The 13,263-nt window shown below is 40.7% G+C and overlaps 1 protein-coding gene across 2 annotated transcripts in view; it reads right to left on the reverse strand.

The window, feature by feature from the left end:
- The window catches only part of LOC307041325 (PDZ domain-containing RING finger protein 4), a 105,792-nt gene that overhangs the window by 13,258 nt on the left and 79,271 nt on the right, over window positions 1-13,263 (reverse strand). For both annotated transcript variants that reach the window (XM_079684655.1, XM_079684656.1), the window contains 2 exons: window positions 6,255-6,508; window positions 3,900-4,002 (listed from right to left, as the gene is read on the reverse strand). In XM_079684655.1, coding sequence (XP_079540781.1) covers window positions 3,900-4,002; window positions 6,255-6,508 — 357 coding nt within the window. The remainder of the gene's footprint in view (window positions 1-3,899; window positions 4,003-6,254; window positions 6,509-13,263) is intronic.

Here is a 13,263-nt window from a genome sequence, read left to right on the forward strand (position 1 = left end):
GATCAGAGAAAATAGATTGCTACAATTACTGCATGTTGGATGAAACTGGGCAGCTGTATGTGTGGGAGTTGATCTATGTGCAGTAAACATATTTGACCCCTATTCTCTAAAACATGTTCTGTTTCTTTCTTGTTTTAAGATAATATTGTGTACAGAAAACACCCACACACACTTAGATGGCTCAGCAAAGAGGGGTTGTCTCAGGATCCATCAAACGAGCATTCACCAATCTCTGTCTCTTCTCTTGCCTTTTGAGTTTTTGTATTACATTTTCCACGCGAGCTCTCTGCCTCTGAGGCAGGAGATTGCAGCGTGGCACAGGGACGAGGGCTGACAGTAAATTAATGACTGCCATGGCGTGATTAGGGGAAGATTGCCGCCCGCCATCAAAGCACAGTGGATGCTGTCATAATAATTGTGCCTTTGATTACCAGTAATTGAAAAAGCAGTCACAAATGCATGGATGGGCACCACTGGCAGGAAGAGAGGGAAGAAAATCTCCGATCTTGGAGTACTTTTTCACAACCTACCGAAACTAATCAAATGAATGGTTACTAACTTGGTGTTTCGAATGAATAGACAGACATCAGGGGATCCGAGAAAAATGTATGTTTCTGTGTGAAATTCTAGCTTTAAGGCATTTCCTGTGTGTTTCGATAATCTAAACGTAGCCAACCATCGGAGAAGATAGAGACATTTTAGGTATCTGTGCGGAGTCTGGGGTTTGTTCAGCTTCAGGGCTGGCAGAGAAATTCTCTCATTTTCCTAACAAATGAACAAAATGTTCACTTAAAACGGCTGCCATATCTTTTAAAGCAGAACTTATTTTAGAAACATTTTGAAATAGCAGATGTTACGGAAAGAGATGCAGTGAAGAATGTTATATGGTGGAATTTGATAATAAGTCCCAATTGAGTACACATATACATAACAGAATTAAAGATGGCCAAAAAATGTAGAAACATTTTGAAATAGCAGATGTTACGGAAAGAGATGCAGTGAAGAATGTTATATGGTGGAATTTGATAATAAGTCCCAATTGAGTACACATATACATAACAGAATTAAAGATGGCCAAAAAATGTAAGTATTTTATGAAAATCTGAGAATAAATGTACAATTTGGTCACTGTAAAACAAGTCAGTAATTAGTATCCTCTACCCACTACCACTGAACATAATTTGAATAAGTCTTAGTTTCAGTGTATGAGACGTATATGTATATTTAGACTGTGTTACTTTCACAAGTACTCTTTTAAGGACATACCCTCTTGTAGAAACAGAATTATCCATGTATGTTATATGTACACAGTATCCTGCTGTCTAGCTGCACTAACCTGGTGTCTTTAATCTTTATATCTTCACAGTTACATTTAAACCATTTTGGAAACCATCAGTTACCTAGTCGTTTTTTGTCCAGTTTGGGACAGTGTTACAACCTGTGGAGTGTCTGGTTCTTTAAATGCTATATCCTCCACTGTTCACTTGCTAGTTGCTAACTCTGAGCTATCAAATTAGCTGAATTCAGATAGAGACTATAGCAGTCTTTGGTGTATCCTGTGACTGCCTATTTTTTAAATACAGGAGCATTTCAATACTGTTTTCACATTTTAAAATATTTGGGACATATAAGGTATACAGAATGTACAATCCCATCACATCTGCCCTCTCTCCACCTCATCAACCACTGTACTCAGGACTCTCACATGTGGATTACCCTAACAGTAACATCAATGTGCTGGTGTAATAGAAAGGTGAATTAGATTTAGATGGTTTCTCTGTGATGCGATGGCAAACTGCTGTCCCCCACTGTGCATTTTCATGTATCAAAAAGTAATTTAAAGAAATGTCTTTCCTTCATTCTCTTTCCTCTCCTTCAGCGGGGGGTTTAGGGATCAGGTTGACTCTAAAAGTGGCTTTTCAGCTTTTCCCTACACCCCCATTACAGCGTTTTCAGTTGACATACAGTAAGTGGGGTCGCATTAGCTTGATATCTAACTCTTCGAGCATGAAATAAAAAACGATGCAGGCCACGAAGCGTACGCAGAATACTAGGATTTGTTAATAGCAATGAGGCATAAAGAGAGGCTTTAATATATTATATTTGTACCTATTTGACACTGGGATCCAAGCGGGTGCACAAATGTCTTTAGGTTGTGAAAAAACAGCTCACGCTCAGTGGGGGGTGGCATTCAGAAGAAAATTCAAATGAAGCAAATATGGGGAGGGAGGGGTGAGCAATCATCATACATCAGACCAGTAGCTTGCAATGTTGCTCGCACCTCAATGACTCGGAAATAAAGAATATTGGACCAAAGCAGAGAGGGGAGACAGAGTCTGTTTATCTCTTCCCGTCACAGTTGAATCAGTGCATCAGTATGTATCTATCTCTATGTGTCAGAGATCAACAGCCTTAGAAACATCACCTACCCAACTCATCCTGTTATTTACACCCCAATAATTCTGCAGAAGCAAAGAAATGTGTTTCCATCTCCGTTTTTGTCTGACTAGCACTTGCAACAGACTTTAATTGGGTTTAATCAAGCTCAAAGTCAACCAAGTTATTAACTTCCTTTTCCTGAGATGTGAAAACAATTAGCACGTCTCAGGTAACACCAACTGTTTGGAGGGTTTTAAACGTTCTCTTTTTGCCTTGTAGATAAATGTCATCATTGCCAATGGCAGCAAGGGATTTTTCAAGCTGTCTGCAAAGTGGCTCGTCATCTGTCTCTACTGTCCCCCTGGGATCTGCCTGTAGAGACAATTAGTGTTTGGGACCCTCCACCAATTGCCAAGCATCATTACATATGAAGTGCTAAGAGTGTGTTGGAGAGGTCAGATGTGTGTTTGCGGTTGTACATGGGGGGCATCTCTGCTACACTCTCAGCACTTTAGCACATACTTAACTTGTTGTCAGCAGTAAAGCCCTACTGATACAGGACTTTTATATCGACAACAATATTTGGGCCAATACTAGTTTTTCAACCATAACATCAAGATATATTATTGATAAGGAGCCATTAAAGCCCCTTAATAGTCCATTCACACAGTGGTTGTCCGTATGTTGCCTGATTAGATCTCTTCTCTGGACTGTAGATGTGTACAAACTGCGCCAGTGTCTCATGTTTTCCTGCACCTGTTAGGACAGAAAACCTAACATTGTTACCGTACATTAAAGTTTTGTAGAGTTCGGGGATATGTTATTCCAGGCCTACGTTAAAGGAGTTAAAGGCTGACTTCTCTGGCTGATAACATATCTGACATCTGTGTGAAAGGATCTCTGCTCTGAAATGCCTCGCATGCAACCAAATGCACCATAAAACGTCACACATGTGCAACAGGAACAAAATGGCACTTTTGCAAGACAGGCCTTTGGGAGAATATATTTGACAGTGCAATGCAAAGGTTCATATCTTTAATAATGCGGAGGTCAGGTGAGAATTCCTCATATGTTGAGGGTAAAGGGTTTCACAGAAGAGCAGTACCTCAAACACTTCAGGATGTCGAAGGCTACATGCCAAAACTTCCAAAGCACGGTCACAGCAGTGAACTACTTTCACCTGACTAGAGGTCTAATTCATTATTGAAAAATAATTTCAGAGGGTCCTTCAAATATTAAAGTAAGAGGTAAAAAGAAGACTGATACCACTTTATAGGTGTGTTAAGTATAAGGCTGGAGCCAGGAGACAATGAGCTAAAAGACTTTAGACCGTTTACCTGGGTCTTTCTAATTTGAAAAGTAAAAACAATCAGTAATCGACACAGGAAATGTCGTTAAAGAACTTAATTGAAACCTAATGTGCCAATACATTAGCGTGAGTTACATTTAGCCAATAATATGAACAATGCCAATGAATTTGTAAGGTTTAAGAAAGCAGTGATGTCAAGTACGTTTCCTACCTCATACTCAAACTCCTCCGTCCTCTCTCCATCAGCTGGAACAGGGGAGAGGTAATCCGTCCCTTCATAGTAATCCTTGTCCATTGTATGAAGAGAATGACAGCTGTCGGGGGAGACAGGCAGAGGAAGAAAGAGAGGGAGAGACAGACAGAGTGGGAGGCAGAGAGAGATGTTTGAGCTTCTTTCTAATGCGTTCAATTCCTTTAATTGACAAGATTTCCTCGCCTTTGTCTTTCAGGAATCTGAAGTATAAAGGATTTGTCAAGGGCTTTCATTGCTGCTGGAGTGCGTGTGTGATAAAAATCCAGCCCCTTGTTATTAACAGCATATCCACATCATTTGCTTCCTATTATTGACGGACCAACCCCCCCACGCTGTACAGTGTAATTCTATTATTCCTCCCTCAGTCACTGAACAAAACAGCATTGTGAGGGCTTGGATAAGATGAGCAGCGTCAGTGCCACACAAGATACAAGGTGGACAAAAACTCAAAAAAAAGAAGATTTTGAGTGATGTGTTCAGGGGCTGTCTTGACTCTAAGAATACCCAGAACTGTAAAACTGTCTCAAAACAATCTCCCAGTGCCAAAACCAGACTGAAAAATGACAGAATGCTTTATACTTAAGTGCCTCAATATTACACACATAACAACATTTGGCAGTAGGGGCAAAGAATACAATTACACATTTACAATCTAGCCTCAAACATGAGAGTGACAAACATTTGTTACATCGATAAAATCTGCTTTATATTGGATTGTGCACCTGATCTCAGATGAAAAAGAAGAAAATGTGAGTTTTATGGGACACATTGATTACATTTGGGCTTGGCCGGGGGCCGCAAGTAGCCCGCAAGCACACGCTGCACTGTGTTGTCTAGTTTTTTTATTAGCCCATTTGCTTTAATCACCTTGTAAACCTTCCATGAGTCAAAATGGATACGCCAAGCAGATACAATTATGGCAAGAAGGCTCCGTGGGGGATTGTAAGGTTATTATTGTGTGAGATATGTACATGTGGTGAAGATTTTGATCAGTTCTTGTAAAGTACTTTACACCTAGCACGTAGCACCGACAATGACACACACACACTTTACTTTTTTATGATGTTTTTAGGCAAGCAATGAGTCTCTAATCATGTCTCCATTGACAAATGGCAACATATTTTGGAGTTTATGATTCTGAATTTATGATCTGCTATAACAAAAACAAGTTTCACAGAGACCATCCTGACTTCCCAGATCTGTGCTGTGAGGCTCCTACGTTGCCATTGTCTCACTCCCAAGAGGCAGGAGCCAGATATTTCTTCATGCTAAACTTTTCTCTTGCTCACAGTTTACTCCTCCTTTGAGATGAACAGAGTATAAATTAAAATGCAACGAGAAGAAATAATGAACCCCATTGCCGTGTTGTTTTCCAGAAAAACCTCTTGTTGATACTTTAAACTCCAAATATGTTTTTGTGTGCATATTTGTATGCCTTCCTCCCACATTACCAATAAGAAAAACTGGTTTTTGAGGTATTGTACTTCCCAGCATCCAGTTGAGATGTGATTAGACTTCTAACTGTCAGACTTCTAGTATGTCCTTTCATTTCTTCTTAAATTAAAGACACTTAAGCCCAACAAACACATTGAATCCTACTCCTGAGTTATTTCTTTGTGTATCGATTCAACAGTCAAACTGAATAAAGTCAACTGAAGCCGTCATACAAGACTACATGGACTTCCTTTTATTTATTCTCAACTTTTTCATACTTGCTGCTTGTTGATAGATTTTAATTAATGTTTTATTCTTTACAAAACCTGGAAATGCCAAGCATACTTCATATATACATTCTGTATTAATGCTTGATTAGGATCACTTAGCCCTGTCCTTTTTTAAATGTAGTGTGTCCCATTTATGAGAAGAACACGTGAAGGACGTTGAGACTATCATTCATCATACTGTACAAATCTATGTTTGTCATACTCTGCAGCTGGTTAGACAATTCATTTATATTTTACAGGCGCCTTGCATACTTGTATTGCTAATCTTCCAAACACTGATATTTCTGCTTCATAGCTCAATAACATTTCTCACTACCCCCCCACCCTCATTAATTACCATCAGACCCAGCCAAAGTCAGAGCAAGGACACAAAAACAAACTCTTGTGGCAATGAACCAAAATCCTCCGTAATTATACCAAATGAAATACAAACAAGAGGATACACAAGGATATGAAAGAAATGAAAATATATTTAATGACATGAAATCACTGACCTTCAAACTTTAAATTGAGTTTTTTTTACTTTTTCTTTTACTTTGCAAAGATAGAAAGTTCAATGAAAACTAAAAACATTTCCTATTGAGCGCACCTGTCAGAGAGCAGGAAGGGACAGACGTCAGGCACAGGAGGGGTCGAAGGCCGGAGCTTTGCCAACGCCATGATGTGTTCGAAAGTGATGTCGGTCTGAGTGCATACATCCACCACATGGATTTCCTGAGGGAGGCCATGGGGGCGGCCGCTGGGGGTCCGCCTGATGACCTGCACCACGACGGGGTCCCTGGCAGCGCGGAAGGCCTCCGCCGTCTCCTCATGGCTCGATTTGGACAACTCCTTCCCGTTCACCTGAGGAGGACAGGGACAAATTATACATGGGTTATATTTTGTCTGTGATATACAACAGCTCCGTACACTTTATTTGTTGACTGTTGCAAGAGAAACAAGTCTTTGAGATGAACCTTGGCTAATTGGTGGAGCTACATTTCTGTATGCAGAGCCAGAGAGGCAGTGTTTTCTGGGTAAGTGACATCAAACCAGCCAAAAGAACGGAGACTCAGAATGTTGCGTGAAATTGGTTATTTCTCTCTTTATCTTATTATAATCATTATACCAAGTAATAGAAGCAGATCTGACAAAAGGTGAAACTAATTGAATGAAACGTTGGATAAACACAATCTTGTATGTCCTTGTCTTGTATGTATATATATACATATATATCTATTGTATATATATGGCATACAAAAACACTGAGCTACTACAGTACACTACTGTCTGCTTTCAAATCCCAACAATAGCACAACCATAGTCTCTGAATATGCAACATACTGTATAAATGCAACATTGTACCTATGGGCAATTTGGCCATATTGCTTTTACAGCTTTAAAAGTTGTGGTCAGGGTGAATGCATTCACATACAAATGTATAAATGTATATTTCTTTCATGGATGTGTTCCCGACAGATGATCAAAGAGAAATCTTGATGAACATAACATTTGAAAAGACACACAAAAGCCCAGTTTGATGCAACATTATCTGGGTGTTGGATCAAAGCCCCAACAGCCTCTGTTTTCCAGCAGTGCATCTTCAAGCTCATCTCCACAAAATGAACTGGATTTTCTGGCAGATTGAAAATGATTTGCACTACAGCTGGCACATATAAAGAAAATCATTGCTTCATTTAACAGCAGTAATTTCTCTGGAAGAGGAACCATGGATGTAGAATACCTTAGAGAATGTGCTTTGGTATAAACGCTGAAACCAGAGATTATAATTTAGATAACCGCTGAGAAAAAGGAAAAAAGATAGACACAGCATAATTACACTTGCTTTTGTATTTAAATATGGTTTTGGAGTGGAGCTTTTTGCTCGCACAGCAAACTGAAATCACTTTAAATGATAACTAGCAAAGTAAAAGAAAGAGTCAGCTCTGGGAAAATACAACAAGGCTGGGGAACCAAAAAAGCAGCAGTGTTTCAAAACTGACATCACAGAGCAACACAGTGGTAGAAGTAAAAACAAATAGCTTCTTTCAGACTCTCACAAAACGACAAAATTCATGCGCATACGACAATTTATGTATGTCGTGCCTCTAAAAGAACATTAAGATGCAGGAGCCACCAGGGAACTCCTGCTGAGAGAACTTATATTTTCAATCCAAGATATGCCTGACTTGAGTCGCGCATGTTCGATGACACATTTCACTACAGTCGGCAGTACATCTTTGAGAAATGATTTTTAGCAGCGATATAGCATCAATATAAAATGATAGCATAAAACCAGGCTCAAGTCTTTTTTATAGTGCTTATACAAGACATATCTGTTGTTCCCAACTATTAAGGCTTGCAAATTATGCTGAAATAAATATATTATAGTTTCTAACAAATTATTGAATCATTTGCTGATTGTCATTTTGGTTAATTGATACATTCGTTAACTCCTGGAAATTTAAAAAATGCACAATTTTGAGGAACTAGATCTGACACCTAGGTTGAAAATGTGTTAAACTGATCAATAATATTGATGGACAAACCATTTTAATGACTTATTTCAAACACAATGGTCTTCCAAATATCATCATTACCTGCTAACTGAATACATAAACAAATAGTGTAATAACGGTGATAATATCTAATGGGGTATCCCTGGTGCATTCACATATTTACACGTCATGTGGATGTGAGTTTGTGTGCTTTACTTTGTTTTCCTTTACTTCTCAAAGTGTCCCTTGAGCCTGAGTGATGCCCTACAAAACAACAGACAACGTGTTATTTCTCATTCCTAACAGAAGTCATATACTGTGTAAATCCCTCAGCTCTTGTTGTGTTCAGGCCAGTTCTCCTGCCTCCTGACGTGACCTTTGTTTGTAGCATGTTGCATTAATCACCTGAGTGGGAGACAAAGTGGGTCAACAACACTCCTGTGGAACTGCAGGGCAATTTGGAGCAAAGAGTGCAGTCGCACAGCCTCCCTCATCCCTCCTTCTCTCACTCCAAACCTGCTTTCATTCTGTTTTTCAGCCGTTCAGCAGGTTTTAAATACTGCAGCACGTACATCACAGTTAAGTCCTGTATTAAAGAAACATGCAGCACTATAATAATTAGCTTATTTAGTTCCTTTTATTCTCTCTCTCTCTTTTTTTTTCCTGTTTGTGTCTTGCTCTGCAGGCTAGTCCTGGAACAGGGATCGTGATGGAAACAAAAGACTTGGAGTAGACAAATGAGGCAGCCGATGGCGTATGACAGTCCCGGAGAAAAATGATCACATTTCCCAGCTCTCCCTCTGGTATAGCCTTTCCAGCCCAAACTCCTCCGACAAGCCTCTGTACTTGCTAGCCATACTCCAAAACCATAACAAAACAAGGTGAAACATGTCAGTACAAATAAGGGAGTGGTTTTCATTCTCTTCACAAATGTTCATAAGAGCCAGATGGAACAATTAATCCCCAATCAACAGAAGAATATTAAGTAGCCTTAACTCCTGCATTAGGGACTTTGTCATCATGGCTGATGGCATCACAGCTCCTCACTGCCTCAGTGCAGTTAGTTGTTTGGATCTCCTATCTGACAGATGGAGAGAGTTTCTACGAGCTTGGCTGCAGCTTTCTAGAAACTCTCAGATATCCTCACATTAAGAATTTGCCTTCAGTACAGTCCTTGAGATGTCTTGCAACAGCTCAGCAAAGTGCATCATAAGCTTGCTTGCCCAAAAATGCAAAGGGTGAATATACACCAGAGTTTTAATAGAAAATATGTTTCCCAACTGGCCTTAATCTTGTCGAATTTAAAGAACATTTCGTCCCGCATTCACCGCCTTTACGCTCAACAAGCAGTAATCTCTTGAAGTTTCATCATCACATATATTTGGGTTTACTCGCATAAACTATCTACTTCAAGTGTGCATGCAAAGTAATACATATTCATTCACAAACACATGCTGGTAAACTAAATCTGTTTGCAACAAATTATTTAGCAGCTGTAGTTTTTATCAAGTGCAGTGCAGCTCTGAAAGTGGTTCATGGCCAAAACTCCGTATGCACAAAGTCAACATGAATCATCTTATTGTCTGGAATGAAACAAAGCTGATTATTCATGAGAGATTATTTTCTGTTCAAATGAGCCAAGAGAGGATCAGGTAAAGTTGGAAGTTGGAAAGAACTGGGCGTTAGGATGGAGTTGTTGGACCAAGACACATCTGCTGGCTGTTTGCACACAAATATGCTGCAGCTGTAGCCAAAAGAGAAATGTGTTTTCATTCAAAGCCCAAGAGAGAAGCACCAGGCTTCACACAAGAAATCCAGTGAACCAGAAGGGGAGTGTATGGAAGGGATGAAACACCTTTCAGTTTATTCTATATTTGCAATGGCACAGTCTCATATTGACAAAGACTTTTCAAAAATATGGTGTACCAGACTCAGGGACAGTTTCATTCAAAAGGCAATAAGACTGTTAAACACCTGAACTACTGTAAGAACATTCACCTGTTTGCAACTTAAAAGTGATGTATCACTTGTATATAGACTCTTATGGCACTATTTATATTCTATTTCATTGTATTTACGTGCACTATTTTATCTGTTTATTGTGTTGCACTGTTGGAGGAGCCTTGGAAGATTTTCATCGACTTAACTACACTCCTATGTACTATGTACGAATGACAATAAAAGCCTTGAACCTTGAACTTGTTGCAGATTTAGTTTCTACAACACATCACTGTTACCTCATTCACATCAACAGTGTTTCAGGGCCGGTTCGGAGCTGGAGCTTGAAAAGCACCGGGTTTTCCTGTTCACACCGCAGCGGAGCAGCCGCTTAGCTCCGGAATCCGGTTCGTTTCAAGCACCAAAAAATTGTCCGGCCAGAGCAAAAGCACCGCATACTGTACGTCACGCTTACGTCGAGGCGGGGGCAGGGGCAGGGGCGGGATCAACTCCTGAACAACAACAACAAGCCGGCGTTTTATCCAGTTTGTACACAACGATGGAGAAACTTAACAAGCAGCAGTGGTCCACTGAAGAGACCAGCTACCTACTGGGAATCTGGTCTTCTGAAGAGGTACAGAGGAAGCTGGAGCACAATCGGCCATTATTGTTATTGTTGTCGGTGTCAGCTGTGAGGGGTTTCCGCGCGGTTTGGCTTTATGAAGCAGGCACGCAAACGGTTACGTCATGACGCAAACGATGACGCAATGACGCAATGACGCAGCACCAGTCGGACTCTGGGCGGTGTGAAAAGAGCCAGAGCTAAACCGAAGAACCGGTTCTGAACCTGAAAAGCTCTAGCACGGAGCTTGAACCGGAGTTGCGTTGGTGTGAATGATGTTTTTGAGCTACAAACAGAATGAGTTGAAAACTTCAACAAAAGTCACTGTTCTTACAACTACGAGCCTCAAGTCCCCTACAGCGAAAGCACAATCCTGAATGTCCTCTCATCTGTGTCCCATCTTATCATGCGTCTTCCAGGTATGAGCACAAGAAAGAAAGAACAAACAAACAAACACGTAGCAGCTTAGCTCCACTCCTCAGGCGTCTCCTCCGTCAGTGCTTTTGTCTCCTCGACTGCTGCCGCCCATCAATATCTCCAAAGACCGAGGGCAGAATGTAGTGACAGTGGTAGTAAAGTGGGGCCAGTTTATCTGTTAAGATGTCAACCTGAGCCACATCTGATGCTGCTCCTGCTGAGGCACAATTTCTTGGGCAGGAGGCACAGACACTGCCGGCAGCTTGCAGGGGATTACTGATAGAAGTGATTGATGTACTTCTTCTGCCAGGAGAAAAGCCAGCCCCAGGCAGTAGACTCTAATAGTCCATTAGCTTTTTTATGCTTTCGAATTAACTACATGCATTGCTTTATGGCTTGCATGTAGCACTTTGAATCTTAATGAAATGTTTTGTTTTTAATTTTAAAGAGTTTATGCGGTGCACAAGAAAATAGTGTGTCTCCACTTTCTCCTGAATGAACTGGAAATGTGCTGAACTGAATGAAGGTCATTCTTTCTACTTCAGCTGAACAGACAAGTAAACAAGGCTTTCAGCGGCAGAAGAAAGAGCATCAAAGTCTATTTAACCACCGTGTGTAACCTTGGCTGTAGTGCTTAACATCTGTACATGCAGTGAGCCAGCATTACACACAGTCTACATCTCCTGTTTGCCGTCACCTGCTGGTTTGAGTGGCAGCCTGTGGGGTGTTAAGTGTATGCAGGCAGATGGAGAAAGTGTAACATGTAGGTCATGAAGCCTCGGGAGTGTAGCGCTTACTGCTGTAGTTTACACGCCTGTTCCATCTCCTCCTCTTTTGGGGGAAAGCAGCCTGTCAGTGTTAAGGTCCGGTTAGCTGTGTGGAGCCCTCAGATGAAAGAGTTGAAGGAGACCGAGGAGTGATGAGTGGTGTGTCAGAAGAGGTACATTAGAGGAGTGCAAAGGAAGCATAGCCAGTAGACCTGTGCTCTGGAGATATACAGATGGACACCTGCTACTCCTCCACCATCAAAACTGAGCACTGATGGTATTTATAAAAGAGCTCACAAAATGTGGACATGACAAGACATTGTTTGCTTCATACATTAGCTTGGCAAAGTATTTTTCCACAGTGTAAAAACCCATTACAACGTTATTCTCTCAATGATATGATCAATGTTTCTCAACAAAAGTCTCCTGAATAATGAGATAACACTTCATTTTACACTTCCGTTCTTGTGTGCAACAAACGAGATATATCGTGTTAATTGGAGAACTATGTTGCCTGTGAATAGATCCAGGCTGTCTCACCTGTTTCTCGTCTTTAAAACATTTCCCTGAAACGTCAAACTTTTTCTTTAGACAGGTTTTTAACACAGCACAGTATCCACAGATGCAGTATTTTTACATTTCTGGATATTTCATACCAGTATTCCCAACATTGAAAGTCTTATATCTTTTTAGAGCATATAATGCCTCCTTTAATGACACATTAGAGAGTTGATATAAATAAGGGGAGAAAGGAATCACTATGCAACAAAGGTCTCTGGCCGGACTTTACATGAGGATGTTGCCCTGAAACCCAGCGGCGTGCGTTGAAGCTTGCCGGCGGGCGTGTCTGAAACTCGAAGAACCAATCACATGAATCTCCCGCCCCTGACACACAAGCAGCGGTTTGATTGGCTAGAGCTTGTACGGGCATATGATTTGATTGGCCGACGCTTCTGCCGAGGCTTCAAAAGTTGAACATTGCTTAACTTTTGCAGCGAGCCACGCCAGCAAAGCTCCGCTTCGCTTCCCACAATGCAGTTCGGCGAAAAGTGACGTCACCCCATTCAAAGTGAATGGTGAAGCTTTCAACGCACGCCGCTGTGTGGACATTTAAAAAAAAATGTGTAGCCGACTTAGATTTGTTTGCGTACATAAACCTGCAGCATTGGCTTTCTCATCTTTTGCACCAATGAAAATGAAAAAAAGGTTACTTATGTACAATTGTCATTGAAGAATAGGAACTGAACTGAATTGTATACTTCCACCCTTAATTGCGAAAAAGTTATTCTCACAGTCTTTTTATGATTTGTCCATATAAGAAAATTCTATAACAAAGCAGAGGACAAGAGATCTCTGCTGACCGACTGCTGCACCTCT

Source organism: Notothenia rossii (assembly GCF_949606895.1).
Source record: "Notothenia rossii genome assembly, chromosome: 5".
NCBI lineage: Eukaryota > Metazoa > Chordata > Actinopteri > Perciformes > Nototheniidae > Notothenia > Notothenia rossii.